This window comes from Panthera pardus, unplaced genomic scaffold (genome assembly GCF_024362965.1).
Source record: "Panthera pardus isolate Hobbes unplaced genomic scaffold, ASM2436296v1 HiC_scaffold_18, whole genome shotgun sequence".
Lineage (NCBI taxonomy): Eukaryota > Metazoa > Chordata > Mammalia > Carnivora > Felidae > Panthera > Panthera pardus.
Genome location: NW_026526743.1, coordinates 17,552,270 through 17,580,046, shown reverse-complemented (window position 1 = coordinate 17,580,046; position 27,777 = coordinate 17,552,270). Strand labels below are relative to the sequence as shown.

The following is a 27,777-nucleotide window of genomic DNA, read 5'->3' as shown; positions in this document are numbered from 1 at the left end:
GAGACAGAGACAGAGCACAAGCAGGGGAGGGGCAGAGAGAGAGGGAGACATAGAATCTGAAGCAGGCTCCAGGCTGAGCTGTCAGCACAGAGCCCGACGTGGGGCTTGAACTCACAAACCTGCAAGATCATGACGTGAGCCGAAGCCAGATGCTTAACTGACTGAGCCACCCAGGCACCCCTAAAAAATTTTTTAAGTCACCATTTGGCAAATAGCCGGTAATGACATTTTCAGGGGAAAATTATCAATGAGTTTTAAGATTTGCAGGTGGAAGTAGGATGAGAAACAGGATATTTATATAGGCTTAAGGTATTTCTCAAGACACATATTAATTACAATGGGGAAAATGGCAACTTTGCAGTGGAGAAATCAGGCAGAAACCACTTTAACCAAGTGATTAAAGTTACCACTAGTAATGAGGCAAATTGATCTCTTAGGTCTCCCAATAGGATGTCTTGAGAACACATCACTTTTGGGGTATGCTTGTCCCAAAAGCATACCCTGAATTTAATTACAAGGAAGCATGTGACAACCTCAAATAGGGGAACATTCTACGTTGCATAATTTATAAAACAAATGGCCAATACCTTTTAAAAGTGTCAAGGTCAAGTGAGACAAAGACTGAGGAACTGTGCCAGAACAAAGAAGACTAAGAAGACTTATCAACTAGCTGCAACATATGATCCTGGATTGGATCCTTGTGCAGAAAAAGGACACTAAGGGACACTGATGAAATTTGAATAAAGTTTGTAGATGAGTTAGTAGTAATGTATCAATGTTAATCTCCTGGTTTTTATCATGTATTGTGATTATGTAAAATGGCAATGATGTAGAGAACAAAGGCAAAAGAAATGTAGATAAAATTAAATTTCCTTATAACTTGCAGCCCATTGACAAATACCTGAGGCGGGTGGGTATAACATTCCTCCAGGAAACTCCTTATCTTAATGTTAATGCCTTGCTGGAGAGAAAAACCACCTTAGTTTGACAATAGTCAGGTCTCCATGATCCTGTAAGTCTTAACATATGAAAATCCTTTCGGAAACTTCCTTTGTCTTTACCTTCCCCAACTCCACAGTGTATAATCAATTGCTCCTCACAATCCCAGTGCAGCTCTTTCTACCCATGGGTCCTATCTCTGTGCTATAATAAAGCCACCTTTTTGTACTTCATGTTTCAAGAATTCTTTCTCGACCATTCCCTCATGAACCCCCTTCAAATGGAGAAGTAGGTTAAGAGTATGTGGGAATTCTATTTTTGCAACAGTTTTAAGTCTAAAACTAATTCAAAATGAAAAGTTAAAAAAAATGTTTAATGAACATTAGGTGTGCAGGGAATAGGGGGTATATGAACCTTTCAGTTCATTTCGAGGGCTCCCAATAATTTACTCCAATGGCATATACTGGAGACCAGGTCACTTTGCGGGGGAGGGGAAGTTAGGCAAGAAGTTTCAGAACAAAAAAAGAATGTCGTGAAAAACAAGGGTCTCAGGGAAAGAAGAACACCTAATGCACCTTGAACTTCGCTTTTGGATGTTCAATAGCAATTTTTTCCTTTTCCTCTCAACATCTCTCTTGGAGAAGGCTTAGAAAAAAAAGGGGGGGATAATGAGTAAGCAGGACATTTTGACCTCCACACAAGAGACAGAAGTCGGGTAAGACTGGATAACATGTCCAACACCAATGTCACTGGGAGAGGCTGAGGCAATCACTGTCCAGGGCCACAATCTGTTCTAACTTCACAGGTTCTGCAAGGGTCAGAACGCTGGAGTTACAGGCACCTCCTGCCAGCACATTTGGTGCTACACAAATGGTCTCACACAAACACACATCCACTCTTGAAACATACAAGACACAACCACACAATCACAGACATCTCCATGCCCTTATACTCACCCACTAAAAAGACACACACAGTCACACAATCTATTAACCACCATGACACACAAAGTCACTCATATAGTCACAGCTTGCCCACACCATTACTCGCAAATGTCTCACACAATCACATACCCCCTCGGGGGATATGCATAATCACTGGCACTCTGGCCCAACCAACGTCATAATTGAACATTCACTCCGGAGACACAGTCACATTCACACAGGCAAACACACGTTACCCTCAAACACACAGCACCACACACTGACACCGTTTCACAGACACACTCCATGGGACACAAGAGGGATACACACACGCGTTGTCACCACACAGTCACAGACACACAACTACACAAACTACCACACGTGGCTACAATATCATGCAACCAACACCATACGATCACCTTGGAGACATATAATCATAACCGCACAGACGCCTTCACCTGTCTCAGTCACAACCACACTCACATCCCCCCAAGAACAAGGCGTACAGTCACAAGCAGATATCACCCCCCACAGTCGCAAGGACCCCACACCCCAACACACAGTATCACACATGGCTACACAAACACCAGACTTACACCCTGGAGACAGGCGGCCACAGCCACACACTCACAGTCACCCACCCCTGGTCACGCAGCCCCAAGGACTCATTCTCAATCCGGCATTCTCAACCCGCTCCCGCCAGCGCGCACAGACCAGAGGCTCTGGACACGCCCCGTCCCCGCCCCGGACTCCCAGACCCCTCACCTTCTGCCTCCCCTTGGTCGCGTCCGGGTCCCTGCGGAGCTAACGATCTCGCCACGACGTCAAGGAAAGCGTAACGTCGGCCGCTTTGGACTCTGGGAAACGCAGTCCAAAGCCAGACCAGACACATGCAAGATGGTGTCCTCATACCTCAGGGCCTGAGTTTGGCCCGTTTGATACTGCGCTCGCGGAGCTTCAAAGACGGACTCCCTCCTCCAAACCTCCCACCAGGCTTGAACTGATTTTTTTCCAAAGCGGGACGACTCACCCCGCGAACCCCATAATCACAGGAAAAGGCAGCCAAGTTCATGTGGGACAGAGGGCTGACCAGCAAAGCCTTAAGGGAAATGTAGTTCAAGGCCGGAAAAGCGGCCTTGCTGTTAACAGAAGGTAATCAAATACCAGCCTGGGCCAGGCCGCGGTGACCGTGTGGGCCGCGTCGCGGAGACTTCTGGGAGCTCTTGCTCGCCATCGGAGTGCGCAGGCGCAGCGCGCCGAGTGGACATTTTGGTCTTTGTCCGCGGGTCAGTCCGGCCCCTGGGTCCACGTGGCGCGAAAGTAGGAGGTGGGATGTGGGCGTCTTGGGCCGGTCGGGTCGGGGAGGTTGAAGGGGAGGTTTCTGAATCTATTGGGGCGCGGCGCGGGGATGGGGAGTGGGTTTTAGAGCTTCTGGCCTACATGTGGGGTGGGGGTGGGGGTCTCTGAGGAGGGTTCGAGCGTGTGTGACCCTGAGTTTGTCCGCAAGTTTGACTGGATGTTGGGATTATTGAGAAACTGTGGGTGCAGGATTGTATATGGCTGCATCTGAGGGGGAGATATAGACCAACATTGAGGTAATACTGAGTCGCACTTCCCTTGTCGAAAGTGCTGGTAAATACGGTGCCATCTTCGCGGAGTATGTTTATTTGAATGTTTAAAGGGGGAAAAAAACTAAGTGGTAAATTAAAAGTGAGTTTTTACATAGAAAGGCATTTACTTTTAATTGGAGCAGAATGTAGATCACCGTGATTTCTTATTTTTTAAGCAAACAAGAATATTTCAAAGGCACTTTTTGTTGTGAGGGAGCTGCAGGCGATCTCAAATCCTCTGATCTTCAGGTTATTTTAATAGGGCTACTATTAAGTACTAGACTAAATATCGACGTTACACTTTGAGCAGCAGTGTCGTATGGTACAGAAAGCCTAGGATTAGAGTCAAGGGTTTGGAGTTCTAGGCTAGGCACAGTTATCCCCATTCTTTGAGGAAAATTTAGTTGTTGCAATGTTTATCCGTTAGTCTGACCTAGATTCGAAGTGTCCTAACTCCTAAATGAATCGAGGTGTTCCCAGATTGAGTGGATTCTGTAAAGAAATAAAGACAATTCGATCTGCAAAGATGCTTTTTCTAAGGAATCCCCACGGTCCTCCTTAGCGTAATAATAAATGAGATTTAAAGTTATTGGGCACCAATTTAATATCTACAAATCGATAGTATTCAAATAGACAACAGCCAGTTAGAAGACCTAATAGAAGAAAACTATTTACAATAGCAATAAAAAAATTGAGAAATAATGTGCAAAGCTATTAGAACTCTAAAAAGTGCTAAGAGGCATAACATGAGATGTTATTTAATAGATACGTCGTGTGTTTCAACAGGAAGATGTCCTAAAGAAGCGTGTGTAGATTGAAGTGAATGTATTAATTCAGTGTGATCCTAATAATGGTATCTATGGCTTTTTGGGGGGTGGGGGAGAACTAGATAAGCTGATTCTGTACTTCACATGGAAAAATAAAGTAGAATAGAGAGTAAAACTCTGAAAAAGAAAAGCAGGGTGTGGGGAGGCAGGAGTCCAGTGCTAATGTATTTTTATTTTTAATTCCAGTATAGTTAACATACAGTGTTACATGTTTCAGGTGTACAATATAGTGATTCAGTAATTCTGTGTATTACTCAGTGCTCATCAAGATAAGTGTACTCTTAATCCCTTTCAGTTATTTCACCCATCCCCCACCCACCCACCTCCCCTCTGGTAACCATCTGTTTGTTCTCTATAGTTAAGAATCTGTTTTTTGGTTTGTCTCTTTTTTTCCCCTTTGTTCCTTTGTTTTGTTTCTTAAATTCCACAGATAAGTGAATTCATATGGTATTTGTCTTTCTCTGACTTATTTGGCTTAGCATTATACTCTCAAAATCCATCCATCTAATGGTAATGTATTTTAAGATATAAATCCTCAGAAATTAAAATCGTGTTGGTGTTAGCATGAAGCAGGCCGATGAAGGGAAATTCGGCAACATCTATACTAACTACAAATGTATTTTCTTTTTGACGTGTCTATTTCATATCTGGAAATTAATCCTATAAGTATACATACCTGCATTTGCTTAAAATGATATGGGTACAATCTTGCTCATTGCTGCAGTGTTTGGTATAGGAAAAGATGAGCGAGCCATCACTAAGAGATTGGTTTGAAAAATTAGATCCACCTATACATAGAATAATACACAGGTATACGAAAGAATAAGGAGGAAGCTTTCTGTATACTGACACTGAAGTAACTAAGATGCCTGATGTATGGTATGCTTCATTTGAAGTAAGAAGGGCAGAAATAAGAATATATATTTGTATTTGTTTCCATTAGAAAACTCAAAAGATACACAAGAAACTAATAAATGGCTATCTCTGTTTGGGGTAGTAGTACTGGGATAGGTGGGGCAAGGGCAAATACCCTTTTATGTTTGTTTTCTAAGTATATGAGTTTAGTATTTAAAAGTTAAAGTCTTTCTTTTTTTTTCCTTTAAAGGAGGACATAGGCTGTAGAGCCAGACTGTTAGTTCTTTCCTGTGCCACTTTGCACCTCGGTTTACTTAAGCCTGTGCCTGTTTGTCATTTGATAATATAGAGAAAAATGATAGTATCTGATTCACAGGGTGGTTGGTTGTGCAGATTGAGGAGTTCTGAGTGCCTGGTGTGTAGTAAGCAATGGCTAAGGGTTAAATAGCAGTATTATTACTATCCGCAAAATAATAGTTCCTTAGAAATAGTACAGCCACTTGTACTATTTCTGGTAGGAATTTCTTAAAGATTCAGATATATAGATGTTCTTTTTTTATTTCCATGTTAATTTTATTAAAAAAATTTTTTTTAATGTTTATTCATTTTTGAGAGAGACACACCACTGCAAGTGGGGGAGGGGCAGAGGGAGAAGGAGACATAAAATCGAAGCAGGCTCCAGGCTCTGAGCTGTCAGCACAGAACCCAACATGGGGCCTGAGTCGAACCTGAACCCACGAGGCACGAGCTGAAGTCGGACGCTCAAACTGACTGAGGCACCCCAAGGGCCCTTTATTTTTTAAATGTTTATTTTTGAGAGTGAGAGCTTATGCGAAAGAGTGTGGGGGAGGGGCACGGAGAGAGAGGGACAGAGGATCCCCTGTGATCTGTGCTGACGGCAGACAGCTCGATAGGGGCTGGAACTCAAGAACTGTGAGATCATGACCGAAGTTGGATCCTTAACCTACTGAGCCACTCAGGTGCCCCTGTTTTATTTTTTTAATGTTTATTTTTGAGAGAGAGAGAGAGGGAGACAGAATCTGATGCAGGCTCCAGGCTCCCTATCACCTTGGCTGGAACTCACGAATTTAGAGATCATGACCTGAACCAAAGTCAACCGCTTAACTGACTGAGCTACCCGGGAGCCCCTATTTCCGTGTTTAAACTTTTTTTTTTTAACATTTCAATTTATAACTAGAATGAAGAAGTTAGATTTCTGTGTTCAAGTTATATTCATCTGTAGAAAACCATCATTATCTTTTTCATGAGAATGTTCTTTGATTTCTGTGATGGTTACTTTCTCATGGTTCTAATTCAGAACCTCTGATGATATTTATTAAAAATCGCAATTGTGACATTTTTGGCCAGAGTGTATCAGAGATGATCTTCAAATTGCATAACATCAGGAGAGACATAGGATATGACGACTGGTCCATCATTAGTGATTGCATTTTCCCCAAAATGTAATCTGTATGGATTTACTTTGGTACCATACTAATGTTCATTTCCCATCAATTTAGTAGATAGGTTTTACTCTGATAAATAATCCTTGGTTAAATCAGTTTCTTCAGGGGTTGAAAAGTGATGATTTTCTAGTTTTTTTGTTTTTTTTTTTAATTTTTTTTTTCAACGTTTTTTATTTATTTTTGGGACAGAGAGAGACAGAGCATGAACGGGGGAGGGGCAGAGAGAGAGGGAGACACAGAATCGGAAACAGGCTCCAGGCTCCGAGCCATCAGCCCAGAGCCTGACGTGGGGCTCGAACTCAAGGCCGCAAGATCGTGACCTGGCTGAAGTCGGACGCTTAACCGACTGCGCCACCCAGGCGCCCCTGATTTTCTAGTTTTTTTAAATTTCTTTTCCATTTATTTGCTGACCTCAAATTGTTTCAAATTTTTCTGACCTTTAAGCATCATTACAAAGTGTTCTAGTAACTGCAACGAATTTTCTTTCTGATACTCCTATTACCACAGTTTTAGCTGATGGGCGGTCCTCCAAGCTCCTGCTGGTTCATTTTGACTTGTTGCTGTTTAACTTTGAAACTTTTATGCACTCCAAGCCCACTTTGTACCTTCCCTGTTACATTTGGAATTGGCCATTTCTCACAAGGAGCTCCGGTTCCCTTTATTAGAGGATGGTATCAGAGATGTTCTCATTTCTGCAGGGGTAATGTTCCAAGGCATTTCAGTGATAGAGCTAGAAAATCCATTTTTAAAAATACAGGTTTGTATAAGTTTCTAATTCAAGTTAAATTGTATGATATTTTTACCTAATAATTAGCTCCTAATTGTATTGTATAATAAAAATTTTGAAACATGTTAACATAATTTCTTTTCTTTGTTTTATCTTGCAGTATAAGAAACATGGTTTCAAAATAACATTACTGGTAGTAGTAGTAACCATGAACAACATACTTCATCACATGAAAAATTTCTTTGTAGCTATTTTTGTCCCTAGACTGTATTCCACTAAAGATGTATAGTTACTTTTTTGTTCTAAAGCCTTTTGAAATAAATTCTTTGAGGAACTATTTTACCAAGTTAATGTATAGTTGGGTCCATTTGTTTCAATTTGCCTTCCTGTTCAGGGACTGCTTTTTATTTATTTTTTTAAGTTTAATTTTTTTTTAATGTTTATTCATTTTTGAGAGAGAGAGACAGTGCGAGCAGGGGAGGGGCAGAGAGAGGGAGACACAGAACTTGAAGCAGGCTTCAGGTTCTGCCCTTGTCAGCACAGAGCCCAACATGGGGCTCGAACTCAGGAACCGTGAGATTATGACCCGAGCTAAATAAAGTCGGATGTTTAACCCACTGAGCCACCCAGGCACCCCCAGGGACTGCCTTTTAAAAAATGGATTTATTTTAAAAAGTAACTAATGGCTAAAGCCAGTAACTACCTGGCTGGCTCAGTAGAGCATGTGACCCTTGATCTTGGAATTGTGAGTATGAACCCTACTCTGGGTGTAGAGATTACATTTTTTAAAATCTTAAATAAATAAAAACTAAAAATAAAAAGAAACTAATGTGTTTCTGTGATTCAACAAAAAAATAAATCTCACAGAGATACCTCATCTATTCTGCCCTCCCCCATCACATTCTTCTTTGTCTCATTCAAGTATAGTTTCTTGTTTATCCTTTAAGTGGATTTTTTGTTTGTTGAGCCACTAGTTCCCTCCTACCCTCACCCTCCTTTCATAAAAGATAGCATACTATATGCATCTTACTCCTCACTTAACCACATGTCTTGGAGATCTTTCTTAATCACGTGGTTTCTTTGTGTTTTTGTTTTTTCATTTTAACTGCTATATAAATAAGATACCATTTGTGTATTTACCATGGTTAATTCAGTTGTTGGACATCTGTTCAACATTTGGGTTGTTTTCAATCTTTTGCTGTTACTAACTGCAATAATGAATAATTTTGCTGTGTCATTTTGTACTTAATGCAGGAGTATCTCTAAACTAGATTGCTGTTAAGTGGAATACCATATAGCTAGGTATTTACACTGCCACTAGCAATGTACAAGAGCACCTTGGCTGCTAGAACCTTACCATTGGAGTGTAGTGTTGAATACTTTTTGCCAAAGGCCTAACTGAAAATTGGTATCTCAGTATAGGTCTTATTATATCCTTTATGAGGGAGGCTGAATATCTTCCATATGCTTAATAAGGGTTTCATGTATTTTTCTGGGAAGTGTCTGTTCATATCCTTTTCCTCATTTTTCTGTGGGGGTCCCATTTTCTTCTAGTAGCTGTACATTAGATAGGTTAGCCCTATGTTGAATGAGTTGTAATTTTCAAGTCAAATTTGTTTTGACATTGTTCATTTATTTTTTAAAAGATTTTATTTTTTTAATGTTTATTCATTTATTTTTGAGAGAGAGAGCACAAGCGGGGGAGGGACAGAGAGAGAGACACAGAATGTGAAGTAGGCTCCAGGCTCTGAGCTGAGCCAGGAACCATGAGATCATGACCTGAGTGGAAGTCAGACACTGAGCCACCCAGGTGCACTTTAAAGATTTTATTTTTAAGTAATCTCTACACCCAATGTGGGGCTCAAACTCACAACTCTGAAATCAAGAGTTGTGTACTCTACTGACTGATCCCGCCAGGTGCCCCAAGATGTCCATTCTTAATTCTGCTTTCTTTTCATTCCCTCCTTTTGAGTGACCTTTTCGTTACTCAGTGTCTCTTTTAATTGTTATTTTCTTTTTTTAAATTTTTTTGTAATTTCAAGATATTATTTAAATTCCAGACTTCACCACTTTAATATATAACATCCAGTGCTCATCACAATAAGTGCCCACCTTAATAGCCATCACCCATTTAACCCATTCCCCCTCTCCCCCCCCCCCAGCAACCTTCACTTTGTTCTCTATAGTTAAGAGTTTTTTTGTTTTTTTGTTTTTTAATGTTTATTTTTGAGAGAGAGAAAGTGCACATGGGAGGGGCCGGGGGGGGGGCACAGAATCCAAAGTGGGCTCTGCGCTGACAGTGGTGAGCCCGATGTGGGATTTGAACTCAAAAACCATGAGATCATGACCTGAGCCGAAGTCGAATGCTTAACCGACCGAACCGCCCAGGCGCCCCAAGAGTCTGTTTTTGTTGTTGTGTTCTTTATATAGCTTTGTTAGCTTATTTTATTTTATTTTATTTTATTTTAGAGAGAGTGTGAGCAGGGGAGAGTGGCAGAGATAGAGAATATTAAGTGGGCTCCATGCTCAGTGTGTAGCCCAACATGGGGCTCAATCCCATGACCCTGGATCATGACCTGAGCCAAAATCAAGAGTCGGACGCCCAACTGACTGAGCCACCCAGGTGGCCCAGCTTTGCTTCCTTTTTAAAGTTTTTGTCTTTTGGAAAAATTCATTTTGTTTTCATTTCTTAATTGCTTTGTGGCAGTTATTTTTCAGGTGAGTTTGCTCAACTGTTGGAAATTGTGCTGTTTGTTTTCCCTCTTTTTGTTATAGTATCCTTATATGGATACAAACAATTATTTTGTTTACTTATGTTTGTGAGAAATTTTCTGAGACCAGTACCAGGAAAAAGGAAGCATAGGAGCATTTTATGCTTCAGAGCTCACCTGCCTCTTAGTGTTAAAAACAAAGGAGTTCCTTACCTCCTCTGGCTCAGTGACCCTAACCTGGTTGAAGCCAACTTCTGTCTCTATCTGCCTCTTTCCCATAATTCTTCACAGTACTTGCCTTCTAGGATGATATATTCACCTTTAGACGTTGCTAAATCTGGGGATGCCCTACTCCCAAGTATTTTTTAAGCTTACTCCTTTCCCCACAGTCGTTTTCTGTTTAATCTAGGTCTTGCTTTCATCAGTTTCCTTTAGGGTGAGGCCTTACTCATTCAGTAAAGAATTACTAGCTGAAGATTTCTGAGCTTTTTAAGTTCTTGGAATCCCCTGAAGAATTCCCAGTTTTTCCTAGGCTTCTTTGCAACTTCCTACGTAAGCTTCTTTTTTGGTTCTACATGGAATTGCGAGGGGTTTTTTGGTCCCTGGTTTTGTTGTTCATTGTTAGACTGAGTTGTAACAGTTCTCACTGCCATTCTGAGAATGAGTATTTGCTAATTATTTCTGAGATCTTTTCTCTCAAAGATTTCTTACCATTGTGTAGTCTTTTTTGCTGTACCTACCATGGTGTTGTAGTTCCTGTACCATATTTGTTATTTTGGGTGTTTGGGGCTACACATATATAATTTGGAGTGAAGAGATTCTACTAGTTTTACAGCCCCATTATTCTTGATATATTGTATGGTTTTCAGGAGAAGCACTTGAAACGACTCAAAACTAATCAGCTACCATGCTCTTTGAAAACCTTTCCTTGCCTCCTCCATTGTTGGTGTTCATAGGATTCTGTCCTTGACTATCTTTTTCATATACTGTGTATATTCTCTAAGCAGTCACAGTCACATTCTACCTCTGTCTTCAGCAGCACTGGTATTCTGACAGCTGATAAATTGCCATTTCCTTCCTCAGCCTATCTGAGCTCCTTATGTATGTGTGCAGTTGCCTAATGGATATACCTGCCTGCATGTTGCTTAGAAACCTGACACTCTGGATGTCCAGAATATCAAACTTGATCTCCTTTCTCCTGCAAGGTTGTCTTCAGCCAACTCACCTTCTCCTATTTCTGTGTACATTAATGTTTAAATCACTTTCTTAGCCTTCCATCTCTGCCACAACCCAGCACAAATTGGTGACCAAGCCTTTTCAACATACATAGTAATAGTGTGTATGTGTGTAAGTAGTAACTTACGTTTTTTAGGATTTTGTCTTTTTAAAAAATGTTTATTTATTTTGAGAGAGAGAGCAGGGGAGGGGCAGAGAGAGAGGGGGAGAGAGAATCCTAAGCAAGCTGTGCAGTGTCTGCGCAGAGCCTGACTTGGGGCTTGAATCCATGAACCGTGAGATCATGACCTGAGCTGAAAGCAAGAGTCTGACGCTTAACTAAGTCACCCAGGTGCCCCTGCCTTTTTTTTTTTTTTTTTAACTTATTTTGAGAGACAGTGCATGAGTGGGGGGAGAAGAGGAGAGAGAGAGAGAGAGAGAGAGAGAGAGAGAGAGAGAGAGAATATCAATCCCAAGCGGGCTCCAGGCTCTGTGTGAAGCTCGATGTGGGGCTAGATCCCATAACTGTGAGATCACGACCTGAGCCAACATCAAGAGTTGGCTCCTTATCCAACTGAGCCACCCAGGTGCTTCAGGATTTTGCTTTTTTTTTTTATATGATTTCAACTCTATAGAAAAGTTGGATTAGTTCAGAAAGTCCCATATACTCTCCCCAGATTTACCATTCACTTTTCAGTTTTTTGCTTTATTTGTCCTTCTCTCTCAAAATATGTGTGTATAATTTTTTTAACCATTTGAGACTAAATTGCACACGTGCTTCCTTTGTAAGTACTTCAGCAAGAATTTGCTAAGACCAAGGACATTGTTTTTCGTAACCACGGTGTAGTAACCAAAATTAGAAAATTTTAACATAGACACATTGCTATTACTTAATCCAAAGTCCATATTCAAATTTTGTCAGTTGTCTTAATGTTCTTAAAAATGTTTTTTTGAATGAATGGATGAACATCTATAGGACATTTCTAATATATGGTTTTACTCAGATTATAACACAAAGTAAATATTAGGACTCTAGGAAAACTTTCTGCAACTTTATTCTTGAATAGCGTAAGAACAATTTCCTACATATTGTATCCTGATGATTTAGTTCTAATAGGCATTCGCTGCTGTTGTCATAGAGATGAGTATTAAATTCATGCAGGAATAAGGGCCGTGGTTAAAATCCACTCAGGAGCCCATGTGGGAGTGTGGTGCAACAGAACAATAGCAACCAGTCATATAAAGTGTGAACAGCTTTTCTTTGTAAGTAAAATTCTGAGAAATAATTCTGTCTTTTGTGTCCCATTTCTGGATGTGTGGAAACTGAAATGGTTTAATGAGTATCGCTTTGAAATTCAGGATTCAAATAGTCTTAGTCCCTTTGCTTATATAATCGTGTGCGCTTTAATCTCTAAGGCAAAAGGTCATTACTTTGTTCTTTTTCACAGGGCCGCTTCCTTGTGCATCCCTGGAGACTGCACCTTTTTCATCATTCAGAAGGCCTGGAGGCCCCAGGGCTGAGTTCTAGGATGGTACTTTGGCCCCCAGCATTAATATTCTAGTGCTGTGTCATTTCCCCAATAGCAGGTTATAAACCAACTACACCGTATGTGATCCTTTGTTGGAACAAGAAGACAAACTCTGGATGGTGGAGAACAAAGTGGAAAGGAAATTTGTTCAGGTGAGTGAATGACAAGGCAGGTCACAGTTGTTCAGGCAGCACTGACACCTCTGAAATACTCTTAAGATGTTTTCTTACAGGCCCTAGACTTTAAGTATTTACTTGGTATGAATTCTTTAGAGACCTGAGTTACATTTACAGTCATCATTTTTTTTTGCTTCAGTACTCTATTTAATTAGATTCTAAAGGGCCAGATGCCCCGCTTATCTCTATTCTGGATGTCAGCACTTCATACTTTATTTGTACTGCGTCTGTGATCTCTCTTTCATTGATACCCTCAGTTTCATACCTCCTAATGTGTATAGACTCCTTTCCTCATGCAGTGTCTTTTATAGGTCTTAAGTCTTTATGTATTGTCTGACATTTAGGTTCCTTTTTCTTATTTCCCATCTTCTTTCATTCTTTCAGTGGTTAAGTGCCTCCAAATTATATTTTACATCTGTAGTCATGCTTCCTATTGTCTTCTTTTCCACTTCCCCCGTTATGTATCAACAAACTCCCGCCTCCCTTTCTTCTGCCCCCATATACCTCTTTCAGAAGTTGTTGCCTTAGAAATCACTTCTTTTCGGCTGTGTGTATGTGTGCATATGAATGTGATGAGTCTGTTTTTAATGTAATACATGAGCTTTCAAAATTTTTGAACATCCGGGTATACAATGGAAAGGTCGTCTCTTACCTTTGACCTTCAGTCTTAAGTTTTTTTTCAAAGATGCAGTTACTTTTAAGAGTTTCACATGTATCCTTCTTGAGGTAATCTATGAATAAACTAGCATGTATTATATATCTGTGCTGTAAATATGAATATATATGTATATAAGCCCTTAGTTTTCCTTTTCATACAAATGGTGGTATGTATTCTATTGTGTCCATAGTTTTGTTTTGTTTTGTTTTGTTTTTTCTGGGAGAGATTCTCTATCAACACATTTATTTAACCTGTCTCCTATTTATGGACATTTAGGTCGTTTCCAGGCTTATGCTTTTGAACACACAAGTGTTCCTGAGGAAGGAAGAGGAAGACAGACTTGTGAGTAAATAAGTAAAAATATATATTCTATTAGATGGTGGTGAGTGCTTGGAGAAAATTAAAGTAAGGAAAACCAGCATAGACGAGGCTAGTTGGCCATTATAATTTTAAATCTGTTGGTCAGGGAAAGGTCTCTAAGAGGGTGACATTTGAAAAAAAGATCTGGAGAATGTGCAAAGGGGGCATGCAGTATTTGATGGGAAAGCATTCATCCAGAAAGAATCAAAAGTGTTAAAAGCACTGAGGCTGGAGCTTGCTATTCAAGAAATTGACCAGGGCAGAGTACCTGGCACAGAGTGAGCAAAAGGGAAAAGGAATATGTTTGGTTAAGTAACAGGCTAAGTCTTAGACTTTGGCTTTTATTTTGAGTGATTTGGGAGACCATCAAAGGGTCTTGAGCAGAGGAGTAATAAGATCAGAATTATATTTTGGCTGCTGTATAGAGAAAATAAGGTATAGGGGGGCCAAGGCTAGGAGATTAATCAGTGGCTATTGCAGAAATCTAGCTAGGAAAATACTAGTAGTTGAGCTAGTGACAAGTCAGATTCTTGAGATACTTTAAAGAAAGAGCTGACAGGATTGGCTGATAAAGTGTGTTGGTTATAAGAGGAAGAGGAATCACTGATAACTCCCAAGGTTTTATCTAGAAGAGAATGAGTTAACATTTACTGAGATAGGAAGACTTCAGGAATTTTGGCAGATCAAGAGGTTTCTTGTTGATTTTGACGTGTCTTCTAATCATCTAAGTCCATATTCATATAGGCAGTTAGATACACAAGTCAGGAATTTAGGGACATAGAAAGTTGTGACCTGTTTTGCTGTACTAATAAGCTACTTTATTCACTGATGGTATCTCTGTATTGTCCTGCTGAGTCCTACTTTTCCTACCATTTTTTGATGCTGGTGCGTCCACCAAATCTTCTGCATTCAGCCTATGTTCCTGGATTCTGTTAAAAACAAGGTGATGATTTGCCCTTGAGGCTGTTCCTTATGTTTTCAGAGATACATAAGTATCTCTTGTACAAGAGAGCTCTTCCTAAAAACAGCAATGGCAGCTGCCTGCTAACATCCTTTCTCATAAGACATTAGAATTATACCTGTTTCCTACTCTTATCAACAATGCAGTTTCCCCCTTTTTTCCTGTTTTTCTTTATCCTTCACAGATGTCAAAAGTGGGCAGAAATGTTCTTATTTTACCATTTAGAAGAAAGGATCTATTTATGCCATGTTTGAGTCACCCTTGTAGGAATTCTCTCCTACTTCTTGATTGGTACTGTGATGACCTGAGATACTACTTTATCTAAGTGTTTTTCTTGTCTTTGCTTTTTTTTTTTTTCCCTCTTACTGGAGGTGGCTCCTAGAACACAGCATTCTGCTTTTCCTCCTCCTCTCTTTTTTTGTTTTTTAAAGTTTATTTTATTTTTGAGAGAGAGAGCGTGCACCCACGTGCGGGCAGAGAGAGGAAGACAGAGGATCCAAAGTGGGCTCTGCACTGGCAGCAGAGAGTCAATTGTGGGGCTTGAACTCACAAACCGTGAGATCATGACCTGAGCCAGAGTCCGAAGCTTAACCGACTGAGCCATCAGGTGCCCCTAAAGTTTATTTTGAGACAGAGATAGAGCCGGGAAGGGGCAGAGAGAGGGTAAGAGAGAGACACTCAAACAGGCTTCCCACTGTCAGTGCAGAGCCCCATGTGGGGCTCAACCCCATGAACTGTGAGATCACATGACCTGAGCTGAAATCAAGAATTGGACACTTAACCTACTGAGCCACCCAGGCGCCCCTTAGGGCTCCTCCTCTTTATAAATTAAATCCCAGTGAAGACTCATTCTGAAGTTAGAAGTAGCTCTATAGTATCAGTTTTTATTTTGGCACCTCCAGCCTTTTTGTCTTTCCCACCATAATTTTACCTATTTATCGGATAAACAACTGTCTAACTTGCTTCATTCTTTTTGTGTCAGACAGTGAATTCATTAATATAATACCCAAATTGGAGATTTCAATTCATTATTTTCAGGTCCAAATATTACCTAAAACCAATTTCATAAAATGTCTTGATTGTTTCTTTGCTCATGGTCCTTGAGATAGGGTCAGCCAAGACTTTAAAAAGATACACTTCAATATAATCAAGAGAGGACATATTAACTAACCGTAAATGTAAATGTGAACACATTTTCTCCTCTTTATAAAATGCTTTGAATCTTGGCTTTTGATTATGAAATGTTTTACCTCTTCAGGTCTTACTTATCATTTAAACATGTTCCCCTTTTATTGATCTTCCCTTTGTCCATCCTATCTCACATTTTCATGGAAATTCAAAAGTCCTGAGTAAATTCTTAGATATTTTTATACTTTGATGTCTGGAGTCTGTATTATAAACGTGTCGAGGGGTGCCTGGGTGGCTCAGTCAGTTAAGTGTCCACTTAATCAGGTCATGATCTCGCGGTTCATGAGTTTGAGCCCCATGTCAGGATCTGTGCTGACAGCTTGGTGCCTGGAGCCTGCTTCGGATTCTGTGACTTCTCTCTCTCTGCCCCTCCCTTGCTCACACTCTGTCTCTGTCTCTCAAAAAATAAATAAACGTTAAAAAAAATGTTTTTAAATGTGTTGAAAGGAAGGCCCATGTTCTTTCTGTTTCCAGTTTTGATTAAATATGAGATACTTGTTAAATCTGTGAATTGTGGGAGGGTTGTTACTATTTATCAATTCTTTTTCAGTTTGTCTTAATAAATATTTTCAAATATTAAAAACTTTTAAAGAGGAGTTTATCATTCTCTTACCCACTATGTAGATTCAGTAATTATTTTGCCATGTCTGTTGTATATGTGTGTCTATATTCCTATGTATGCATATTTACATATGCTGAAACATATGACCCTTCACCTCTAAAAAATTATGTATTTTCTAAAAAGAATGTTATCTGTCTACATAACCAAAATATCATTACTCCTTAGATGGATTAACCATAATGCCCTAATGTTATATAATAATCAGTCCATATTTAGATTTCCCCAGGATCTCTAAAATACTTTTTGTTTGTTTATTTTTTGAGAGGGAGAGGGAGAGAGAGACAGACAGAATGTGAGCAGGGGAGGGGCAGAAAAAGGAGTCACAGAATCTGAAGCAGGTTCCAGGCTCTGAGCTGTCAGCACAGAGCCCCTTCCACTCTGTGAGATCGTGACCTGAGCTAAAAGTTGGCTGCCAATTGAACCACCCAAGAGCTCCTGAGGCCATTCTATTTAAAATTGAAACTCAGGGCGCCTGGGTGGCTCAGTCAGTTGAGCATCCGACTTCGGCTCAGGTCATGATCTCATGGTCCGTGCATTTGAGTCCCGTGTTGGGCTCTGTGCTGACAGCTCAGAGCCTGAAGCCTGCTTCCGATTCTGTGTCTCCCTCTCTCTCTGACCCTCCCCCGTTCATGCTCTGTCTCTCTGTGTCTCAAAAATAAATAAAACATTAAAAAAAAATTTTTTTTTGTAAATTGAAACTCTACCCTGTTCCCTGATTTTTTTTTTTTCTCCCTAGCACTTAAAGCTTTTTAACAAACCAACTCCTTTATCTGTCCACTAGAATGTAATCTTGATGAGGATAGCAAATTTTTTCAGTTTTGGTCAGTACTGTTTATCCCTAGAGCTTAGTAATGGGCCAGAAAGAAAAAGGTATTTGTCGAATGAGTAACGAGAAATGTTTGGAGTAGCAGTTCTCAAAATTCCACTTTTTTTAAAATAACAGCTTATTTACATAAAATTCACATAATACAAAATCCATCCTTTTTCAGAGTGTACAATTCAGTGGTTTTAAGTAATATTTGTAAGTTGTACAGTCATCACTACTAATTCCAGAACATTTTCATCCCTACAGAAGGAATCCTGCTACCCATTAGTAGTCACCTTTACACTCTTACAACTTGAGGACCACCTGAATCTTAAAAGTTCTCATAGCAAGAAAAAGATCTATGTATGTGTATGGTGACAGAGGTTAACTAGACTTATTGTGATCATTTTGCAATATATACAAATATCTAATCATGTTGTACATCTGAACCTAATGTTATGTCAATTATACCTCAGTTTTAAAAATTAAAAAAAAGGTTAGTAGTAAATTTTATGTCATGTGAGTTTTGCCACAATTGGAATAATAAATAGACTTGAGGATCTTATGGTTTATGAAGATTTTAGTGATATTTACCTTATTTAAAAGTAAAATTGGGAGGCAAAGCTGGTTAAGTGCCCAACTTTGGCTCAGGTCATGTTTCCGGGCTCATGAGTTTGAGCCCTGTGTTGGGCTCTGTGCTCACAGCTCAGAGCCTGAAGCCTGCTTCAGATTCTATGTCTCTCTCTCTCTCTTTCTGCCCCTCCCTCATTCATGCTCTGTCTCTCTCTCTCTCTCTCAAAAATAAACATTTAAAAAAACAGTAAAATTGAGAAGCTTTAAAAAAATGTATTTATTTAAAAATAATCTCATTACATATAAACCTAAATTATATTTCTTAATAAAAATAATTTTCCAAAGTGAAAAAAGTTGAGTGAGAAGAGTGACAGATGTTTTTCATATCTGTAAGTATCTTTAATGTCTGGTTTATAGAAGATAGCTAGATTCTCATTTCTGCTCTTATAACATGTTATTTTGGTTAAAGTGCACAACAGGATTGTGGCTTCACACAAATGAAGTTAGAAAGGAAGAAATACTTCAGTAGGCATCTTTTCAAATAATTGTGGATATTCTTTGGTACTATGCCAATATGTGACAAATAATTTTTCAAGATTAGCTACAATATGGAATTTGAAACTCTATATTTTTTTGTTCTCTTAGATAGTCTTTTGGTCTGTGTTAAAATTTGAGTGGATCTCTTACCCTTGCATGACTTCTGTAACATCATGCATTTGTCAATTGAGTTATACAGGTCTTTGAAATATTTGATATTATCTTATCGAATATTTGATATATGGTGTCTCACCATATAATATCAAAACATATTTGTTAACATCACCACCAGTTTCATTAGAAAAGTCTTTTAAATATTGGGAAGCTATCGATCTCATGGTGGAGAATACAGGTTTTCCAAAATTCTAATGAAAAAAATGTTTATTTTTGAGAGAGAGAGAGAGAGAGAGTAGGAACAGGGGAGACAGGCAGAGAGGGGAGGACAGAGGATCCAAAGCAGGCTCTGTGCTGACAGCAGAGAGCCCGATGCAGGGCTCGAATTCACAAACAGTAAGATCATGACCCGAGCTGAAATCAGACGCTTAACTGACTGAGCCACCCAGGCTTTACAAATTTCTCATTTTGGTTGAAAATTCAAATTTTTTTGTGCTGTCAGTTGTTTTCCTTGAAATGGTTGTCTCAATTGGTTCTGTCTCAAGAAAGTACCTGCTGAATAATACCCAAGTCTGAATAACCGTAATTTGTAAGGCAGTCATTAATTTATTAAAGTTAATTAATGGTGCTCTATGAAAAAAGTGCCCTGTGAAATAAAGTAAAAATGGTGCTCCATGAAACAAGTGCCTAGTTTACTCATAACTTAAATAACTTTAAGACATCACCTTCAGGGGCGCCTGGGTGGCTCAGTCAATTAAGTATCTGACTTTGGCTCAGGTCAAGCCCCGTGCTGGGCTCTGTGCTGACAGCTTGGAGCCTGGAGCCTGCTTCATATTCTGTCTACATCTCTCTGCCCCTCCCCTGCCTGTGCGCTGTCTCACTCTCTCTCAAATATAAATAAACATTAAAAAAATTTTTTTAAAGACATCATCCTGAGACCACTATCATCCTTTCATGTACAGCAGAAGTATATGTGCACATGTATAGAATGTTATTTATCATTATACTTTGTTTCTTTTCATGGAATTTATATTTGTCATACTTTTGTTTGCTTGGTTTTCTGTACTTAGCACAGACTCTTTTGGAGACCTTAGAATAGTTAAAAAGCCTTCTAAAACCTAGTTTCCACATGGCCAAATGCATGGAGAAATTTCTTTCCATTTTTTTCCCATGGAGATTTACTTGTAGAATTTTTGTCCTCCTTCTCGAGGCTGAACTGGCTGTACTTTGACCTGATAGCTCTTATCTTGTTTTTCGTCACCATTATCAAAGACCTTTTTTCATTGTTTTTCCCGTATTATAACCCCTCTTTTATGGATTCTGTATCTATTGCCTTCTGTGTGTACTTTTAATGGAGCACATCTAGTAAGATCCTCAGGAAAGGTGCATTGAGGTAAAATTTTTTAACATTTGCATATCTGAAAAAATGCCTTTTCCCCTTTAGATTGGTAGACTAAGCTTAGAATTTTCCTTCAGAATTTTGTCTTGTAGCTTCTTGTGTTTCTGTTGAGATATTTGGTGCCGTTCTATTCGTGTTCCTTTGGGTGATAATATATGTGTGTGTAGTTGGGTGATATGTGTACCTATATATTGTAGTTTGGTTTCTTTTAATTTATGTTCCCTTTTTCTTTTGAAAAGTCTTGGTGCTATGTCTAGGTATATGCATCTTTTATTATTCATTATGCAAGATACTACGTGTGTCCTTTATTTTTTATTTACTTAAAAAAATTTTTTTTAATGTTTATTTTCAAGAGAGAGAGAGAGAGAGAGAGAGCGAGCGAGGGAGGGGCAGAGAGAGGGAGACACAGAATCTGAAGCAGGCTCCAGGCTCTGAGCTGTATGCACAGAGCCTGACACGGGGCTCGAACCCACAAACTGTGAGATCATGACCTGAGCCAAAGTTGGACGTTTAACCGACTGAGCCACCCAAGCGCCCATAAGTGTGCCCTTTAAGTCTAGAGATTCATGACTTAGAAGAGAGGAAGTTTTTTTGTTGTTTTTTTTAATGTTTCCCTCTAATCAGTTTTCTCCTTTTTTTTTTTCTGGAACTTACTTCACTCAGCTAATATATTGCCTTGGTTTACGCTCTGAATTTGTCTTTTTAAAAAAAATTTCTTAAAGTGTAATTGGCATACATTATATTAGTTTTAGGTGTATAACGATAATTTGATATTCGTATATACTATGAAATGACCATCAGAGTAAGTTTAAGCCATACAGTAGTTCCCATGCTGTACATTACATTCTCATGACTTATTTTATAACTGAAAATTGTACTTTTGACCTTTTTCACCTATTTTGCCCACCCCATCTCTGGCAAGCATCAGTCTATTCTCTATGATCTTGTTTTGTTGTTTGTTGGTTTAAGAATCCACATATAAATGAGATCATACATTATTTGTCTTTCTCTGACTGACTTCTTTCACTTACCATAATGCCCTCAAGTTCCATCCAGGCTGTTGCAAATGGCAAGACTTCATTCTTTTTTTTTTTTTCTTATGGCTGAATAATACTCCATTGTATATAGGTACCATATTTGTCTATTTGTTCATCTATTGATGGACATTTAGATTGTTTCCATATCTCAGGTATTGTAAATAATGCTGCAGTGAACATGGGAGTGCATATTTTTGTCTTAGTGTTTTCATTTTTGGAGATATTCCCAGAAGTGAAATTGCTGGATCATACGGTTCTGTTTTTAATTTTTTGAGTAACTGGCATTGAGTTTGTCATCTTTTTTTTTTTTTTTAAGACATTGAATTTGTCATCTTTTTTTTTTTTTTTTTTTAAGATTATTTTTAAGTAATCTCTACACACAACGTGGGGCTCGAACTCACAACCCAGAGATCAGGAGTTGCATACCCACTGACTGAACCAGCCAGATGCCCCCAAATTTGTCTTCTTAAAGCTTCTACCAGGAAATACTTACCATTGTGCTTATATTTCATTGGCCAAACAAGGTAGGTGGCCATGCTTGAGTTTACTAGGGTGAAGCAACATAATCCTTCTGCATTAAGATGACCCTGTTATTAGTGAATAATACAATCTACCTTCCCACTCTCCATCTTAAGATAAAAGGAACTTTTTGTTTCTTGCTTACAGAACCTTGTTATTGTTTCACTGATAAAATATCTTCTATCTGATTGGCTTTAGGTTTTGTTGCTGTGTGCTGTGCCTTGCCTTATTTCCTCAAACTTTCTTTATTTTTCTTCTTCTTTTTTTAATGTTTTAAGTTTACTTATATTTGAGAGAGAAAGAAAAAATGTGAGTGGGGAGAGGGAGAGAGAGAATCCCAAGTGGGGTCTGTAGTGTCAGCATAGAGCCTGACGTGGGGCTTGATCCCACAAACCATGAGATCATGACTTGAGCCGAGACCAAGAGTCAGATGCTAAACCAACTGAGCCACCCAGGCGCCCTTCTTTTTCTTTTGATGTTGATCTGTCTTATTAGTAGGGGTTCCTCAAATGTGTGGAATATTGGCTGTACAGTCATATTTAAGACTGATTCATTAAGATTATCATAAGCTCTTTAATGCCTGGGTGCTTTTAGTCATCTGGTAGGTTTCAGTGAAACAAAAGTAAAATGCAACTGTTCCTTAAGCAGCCTGAGGTGATCTCCAAAAATGGTTTGTTATTCACTTGACCCAGAAGACCCTACAAAATCATGCAAATCAAGAGGTTCAAACCTTTGTGTTCACTTTAAGAACACCTGTGAAACTGCTGAGGCCATCGAGGGTATGCATATCAGAAAAGCCACCAAGTGTCTGAAAGAGGTCACTTTGCAGAAGCAATGTGTGTCATTCTGTCGCTACAATGGTAGAGTTGGTAGGTGTGCCCAGGCCAAGCAGTGGGGCTGACGCAGGGTCAGTGGCCCAAAAAGAGTGCTGAATTTTTACTACATAAGCTTAAAAATGCAGAGAACAATATTGAACTTAAAGGTTTAGATGTAGATTCTCTGGTCATTTAGCACATCTAGGTGAACAAAGCCCCATGATGCAACATAGAACTTACAGGGCTCATGGTTGGATTAACCTGTGTATGAGCTCTCCCTGCCATATTGAGATGATCCCTACTGAAAAAGAGCAGATTGTTCCTAATCCAGAAGAGGAGGTTGCACAGAAGGAAAAGATATCCTAGGGGTGTCTAGGTGGCTCAGTTAGTTGAGCATCCAGCTCTTGATTTCTACTCAGATCGTGATCCCATGGTTCGTGAGATTGAGGCTCACATTGACATTGCTTGGGATTCTCTCTCTGCCCTTCACCTGCTCATTCTCTCTTTCTCAAAATAAATAAACTTAAAAAAAAAAAAAAAGTAAGTAAGTAAAAGATACCCCAGAAGAAACTGAAGAAACAAAAACTTAATGGCTGGGGAGTAAATTCTGCATAAAATAATGCAAATAAAAGTTAAAAAAAAAAAAATGTTGGGCTTCTGGATGGCTCAGTCGGTTAAGCATCCGACTTTGGCTCAGATCATGATCTCATGGCTTGTGAGTTTAAGCCCCGTGTCGGGCTCTGTGCTGACAGCTCAGAGCCTGGAGCCTGCTTTGGATTCTGTCTCCCTCTCTCCCTGCCCTCCCCTGCTCTCTGTCTCTCAAAATAAATGTTTAAAAAAAAATTCAGAATTCACTACTCTATATAAAAGAAAAAAAATAAAATGCCACAAGGTGCCTGGCTGGCTTTGTTGATGGGCGTGCGACTCTTGATCTTAGGGTTGTGACTTTGAGCTTCATATTCGGTGTAGAGATTACTTAAAAATAAAATCTTAAAAAAAAAAAAAAAAAAAAAAGGTAAAATGCCTTATGGACCCAGGATCCCTGAATGATTATACTGCTTTACACAAACCCTGCTGGCCAGGTCCTTTGTTTTAGCTTAAACAAACAAAAAAATGACTACAAATGACAACCATCTTGGAAGGGTATCCTACTGAGGTTTTTCATGTGCCTTTCAGGTTCTCCTGGTATATTTACCTGGTTGACAGCATTTTTTGGCATTAGCTGCAGAATATCTTGGGACGTTCCACCATATTATGTATAGATTTAATCCCATTGATTTCTGTGTAGCACCTTTCCCTTGTCCTCTCATTTGCTGGGTGTCCTGGGTTCTGGAGCTTCTCTGAATAAATTTCTGCATCGAATAATTTCCATTCATACAAAGGAGTGGTCCTTTGTCTTCCTGACAGGAAAAGTAGTGCTCCAATGGCAACTTACATGATCTTTTTTTCAGCTACCATCCTTTATTCCTTCTTTTGAGGTACTTGATTCCCTCCATTTCCTGAGTCTTTCTGATATTTTGTGGCATAAATTGGCTTACTTGACATCGGCATCTTCTTCTGCAGCACCTTTACATACTTGAACTTCCTCAGCTCTGCTGCGTTGAAAATTTTCTGTGTGCTTTTGTTATTGGAAAATTTGTTGATGTCTGTGTATACTGATGTCTCTGATCATACCTTTTTTTCTTGTGAGCTTGTACCCTTGTCTGTTTAATGAGATTTTGGAAGGAAGCAGTTATTGGTTAATTCCTTCCCTTTTCTTAGGTATCCTGGGAGACTTTCTCAATTTTATGTCATCTTTTTATCCTACTTGTTAATTCTTCATTGTTTGTGACATTCAATTTGCTGAGCTAATTAATGGGAAAGATTATTTTTCAAGAGTAATCCTTAAGCTTTGTGTGTTACTTTGAACGTTAATTTTCTATGAAGATACCTCCACAAAGGTTTTCTTCTCAAAAGTTACTTGGTGACATTGGTCATGAGGCTTTTTTCTTACTGTGAGATGGGCTTCCAAAGTTCATCCCACAGCACGATCCATAATTTTATTACTAGTAATGGGAAAATTTATAAATAATGATAACGTAAAGCTAACATTATTGAGTGCTTATCATTTGCAGCCACAGGACTAAGCATTTTATACATTAACTCCATTGAATGATGATTCTTTGTACTCCGTTTTAGAAGAAGCCTGAGAAGATGATGAGCAGATAGAGAGGCAACAAGATTTGGGAGGCAAGTTGCATCCATCTCCAGTAAAGTACAGACTGAGGAAAAAAAGCAGTGAACTAAGAAAATTGGAAGGATACTTCTTCTGATCGCAGACCTTATATCTTTAAGGAAACACCTTTTTCAACTTACCTGGAAAGAGTGTGAAACAAAATTTAGACTTAATTGTGAGGGAAGTTGTGTAGGGGAGAATCATTAATTTAACTAGGAAATCCTGCCTCTGCTTGCTCCTTATGCTAATAACCCCCTTTAAATGTAAATCAGTGTGGAAATGTCTTCAGTTAAAACCATTTGAACTCCATAGAAAAACCCTATGAAATTACTGAATGTGGCAAAACTTTCACTCACATGTCACACCTCATTAAATGTAGAAGTCAGGCTTAAGGGAAACCCTGTTCTAAGGAATACTGAAGAGCCTTTAGCTAGATGATAGATCTCTGAGCAGAAGAAAATTTTTTACTGGAGAGAAACCAGTGAATATAACAAAACTTCGTTGATCATTAGAAAATTTGGACAGAAAGCTTTTAAATGTACTGAGTATGATATAGTCTTCTCTCAAACTTTATCCCTTCCTCTATATTTGAAAGGTCATACACAGAGAATCCTTACAAATGTAAGAAATATGGAAATTCCTTCAGCCAAAAGTAAACCCTAATTCATCAAAAAAATTCATACTGGAGAGAAACCTTGTGAATGTGGGAAAGCTTCCATTCAGATGTCACACCTCAGTCAGCAGAAAATTTGTAGTGGGGAAAACCCCTTTGCCTGTAAGGTATGTGGGAAAGTCTTCAGCCACAAATCAAATCTTACTGAGCATGAACATTTTCATAATAGAGAGAAACCTTTTGAATGTAACGAATGTGGAAAAGCCTTTAGCCAGAAGCAATATGTTATTAAACATCAGAACACCCATACCGGAGAGAAGCTTTTTGAATGTAATGAGTGTGGAAAATCCTTCAGCCAGAAGGAAAACCTTCTCACCCATCAGAAAATTCACACTGGAGAGAAACCTTTTGAGTGTAAGGATTGTGGGAAAGCTTTCATTCAGAAGTCAAACCTCATCAGACACCAGAGAACTCACACAGGAGAGAAGCCTTTTGTATGTAAGGAATGTGGAAAAACCTTCAGTGGCAAATCTAACCTTACTGAGCATGAGAAAATTCATATTGGGGAGAAACCCTTTAAATGTAATGAATGTGGAACAGCTTTTGGCCAGAAGAAGTACCTCATAAAACATCAAAACATTCACACTGGAGAGAAACCCTATGAATGTAATGAATGTGGAAAAGCCTTCTCTCAAAGAACATCACTTATCGTACATGTGAGAATTCATTCAGGTGATAAACCTTACGAATGCAATGTATGTGGAAAAGCCTTCTCTCAAAGTTCATCTCTTACTGTGCATGTGAGAAGCCATACAGGTGAGAAACCCTATGGTTGTAATGAATGTGGGAAAGCTTTCTCTCAATTCTCAACCCTTGCTCTGCATCTGAGAATACACACAGGTAAGAAGCCTTATCAATGTAGTGAATGTGGGAAAGCTTTTAGCCAGAAGTCACACCATATTAGACACCAGAAAATTCATACTCATTAAAAAACCCTGTAAATATCATAAAAATTGGAAAGTGTTCATCAGGAATTTAAACCTCATAGCACATCAGAAATGATCATACTGAAAGAATATATATCACAAATGAGGAAAACAAAAGCTAAAAAGTTACTGGACACCATGGAATTTATACTGAAGAGAAAGACATTTATATGATAAAAATCCTGGGCCCCCAGAAAAGCTGATGGCCTAGGTAATGCTGAAACTTTAGACGCATTTCCACCAAACATGCTTCTTATTGCTGTCTGCATTTATCTGGAGATCTTCACCAATGTAATCAAAATATAAGTTTTAAGTATTGGCAAGGAAGAGACTTTTGTGGTATTGATTTAGTAGAACAGAAGAGATTCTGGAAACACCTATGCATCTATTAAAATTTAGAATATGATAGAAATGGCAATAGGAGGTGAGAAGATAATGGGACTATGTAAAAAGTGATTTGGAGGTAATTTGTTCTCCAAGGAAAAAACAGACCATGAACTATAAACAGAGGTAAGAACCAAGAGGATAAGAACAAGAATATAAGCTGTATACCGAAATGGTTATGACCTTGGGAGTAGGGAGACATTCCTTATAATAAGCTCAAAAATTCTCTGAATTTCTATGCTTAGGAAATATGTACCAGTCTGCTTACTGTGGCATGATTTGTAGTTAGCCATAAGTTGGAAACACCTTAAATGCCCATTGGGAGCAAAACGGAAAATACTTATGATGGAATACTGTATATCTGTAAAATTTAGCAAATGAGATCTATATTACAGAGAAAGATCTCAAAAATCATGTTGAAGGGGGAAAATGAAGTTGCAGAATAACATATATTACAATGCATTTTGTAAATTTTAACTAAAACTTTACTCACAAAATTCAGTACTATGTATTGGTAATGGATAAATATATGTATGTATGTTTTTAAAATGTTTTTGAAATGGATTGGAAGGATACAGACCAAACTCTTGATAGTGGTTGCTTGTGAAGAGTGGAGCAGGGAAGGGGATGAGTGTGGGAGGGATGGGATGGGGACTGTTTAAAGGGGGGGTTTCATTTTTATATATAAATATCCATTTCTCTTAAAAACTAAAGACTGCAAGTAAATATATCAAAATACTGGATAATTCTGATTGTGGTATATGGATATCTTGTCTTATTTTTTGTACTTTTCTGTATTTTTAAATTTTCTCAAAATTAATAAGAATGGGGGTGAGGATGGGAACACTGTACCTATAGAAATCATGTTCTAATGGATTCATTCCCAATCAAGTACTAAACTTTTTATAGAAAATATTTCTAAAATTTTATCAATGATGAGTGGATGGACTTGCTCTCTATGTAATATGAAATTATCTATTTTATTAAAATTAAAAATGATCACATAATCCAAA

General features: G+C 38.7%; 1 protein-coding gene, 1 long non-coding RNA gene and 1 pseudogene across 7 annotated transcripts; 2 read left to right on the top strand and 1 right to left on the bottom strand.

The window, feature by feature from the left end:
* Window positions 1-249: 249 nt before the first annotated feature.
* Window positions 250-2,678, bottom strand: LOC109251520 (uncharacterized). The gene is made up of 3 exons (XR_002073558.2): window positions 2,628-2,678; window positions 1,681-1,747; window positions 250-1,584 (listed from the first exon to the last, which is right to left on the bottom strand). It is a non-coding gene; the product is annotated as an uncharacterized LOC109251520 (long non-coding RNA).
* A 225-nt stretch (window positions 2,679-2,903) lies between these two features.
* ZNF146 (zinc finger protein 146) lies at window positions 2,904-27,777 on the top strand. Of its 6 annotated transcripts, none has more exons than XM_019423195.2 (4): window positions 2,904-3,014; window positions 12,722-12,954; window positions 13,913-13,978; window positions 24,745-27,777. In XM_019423195.2, the coding sequence occupies exon 4, from the start codon at window positions 25,505-25,507 to the stop codon at window positions 26,381-26,383; it is 879 nt and encodes a 292-aa protein (XP_019278740.1). In that variant the 5' UTR covers window positions 2,904-3,014; window positions 12,722-12,954; window positions 13,913-13,978; window positions 24,745-25,504; the 3' UTR covers window positions 26,384-27,777. The 6 variants fall into 6 exon arrangements, with proteins under 6 accessions (XP_019278740.1, XP_019278739.1, XP_053762398.1 ...); XM_019423194.2 differs by lacking the exon at window positions 2,904-3,014 and adding an exon at window positions 3,061-3,189; XM_019423196.2 differs by lacking the exon at window positions 2,904-3,014 and adding an exon at window positions 3,087-3,182.
* Window positions 20,836-23,106, top strand: LOC109251490 (60S ribosomal protein L17-like; annotated as a pseudogene).

Bases quoted from the DNA above. Each gene is read 5' to 3' on its own strand.
- ZNF146 (XM_019423195.2), top strand. From the start codon at position 25,505: ATGTCACACCTCAGTCAGCAGAAAATTTGTAGTGGGGAAAACCCCTTT.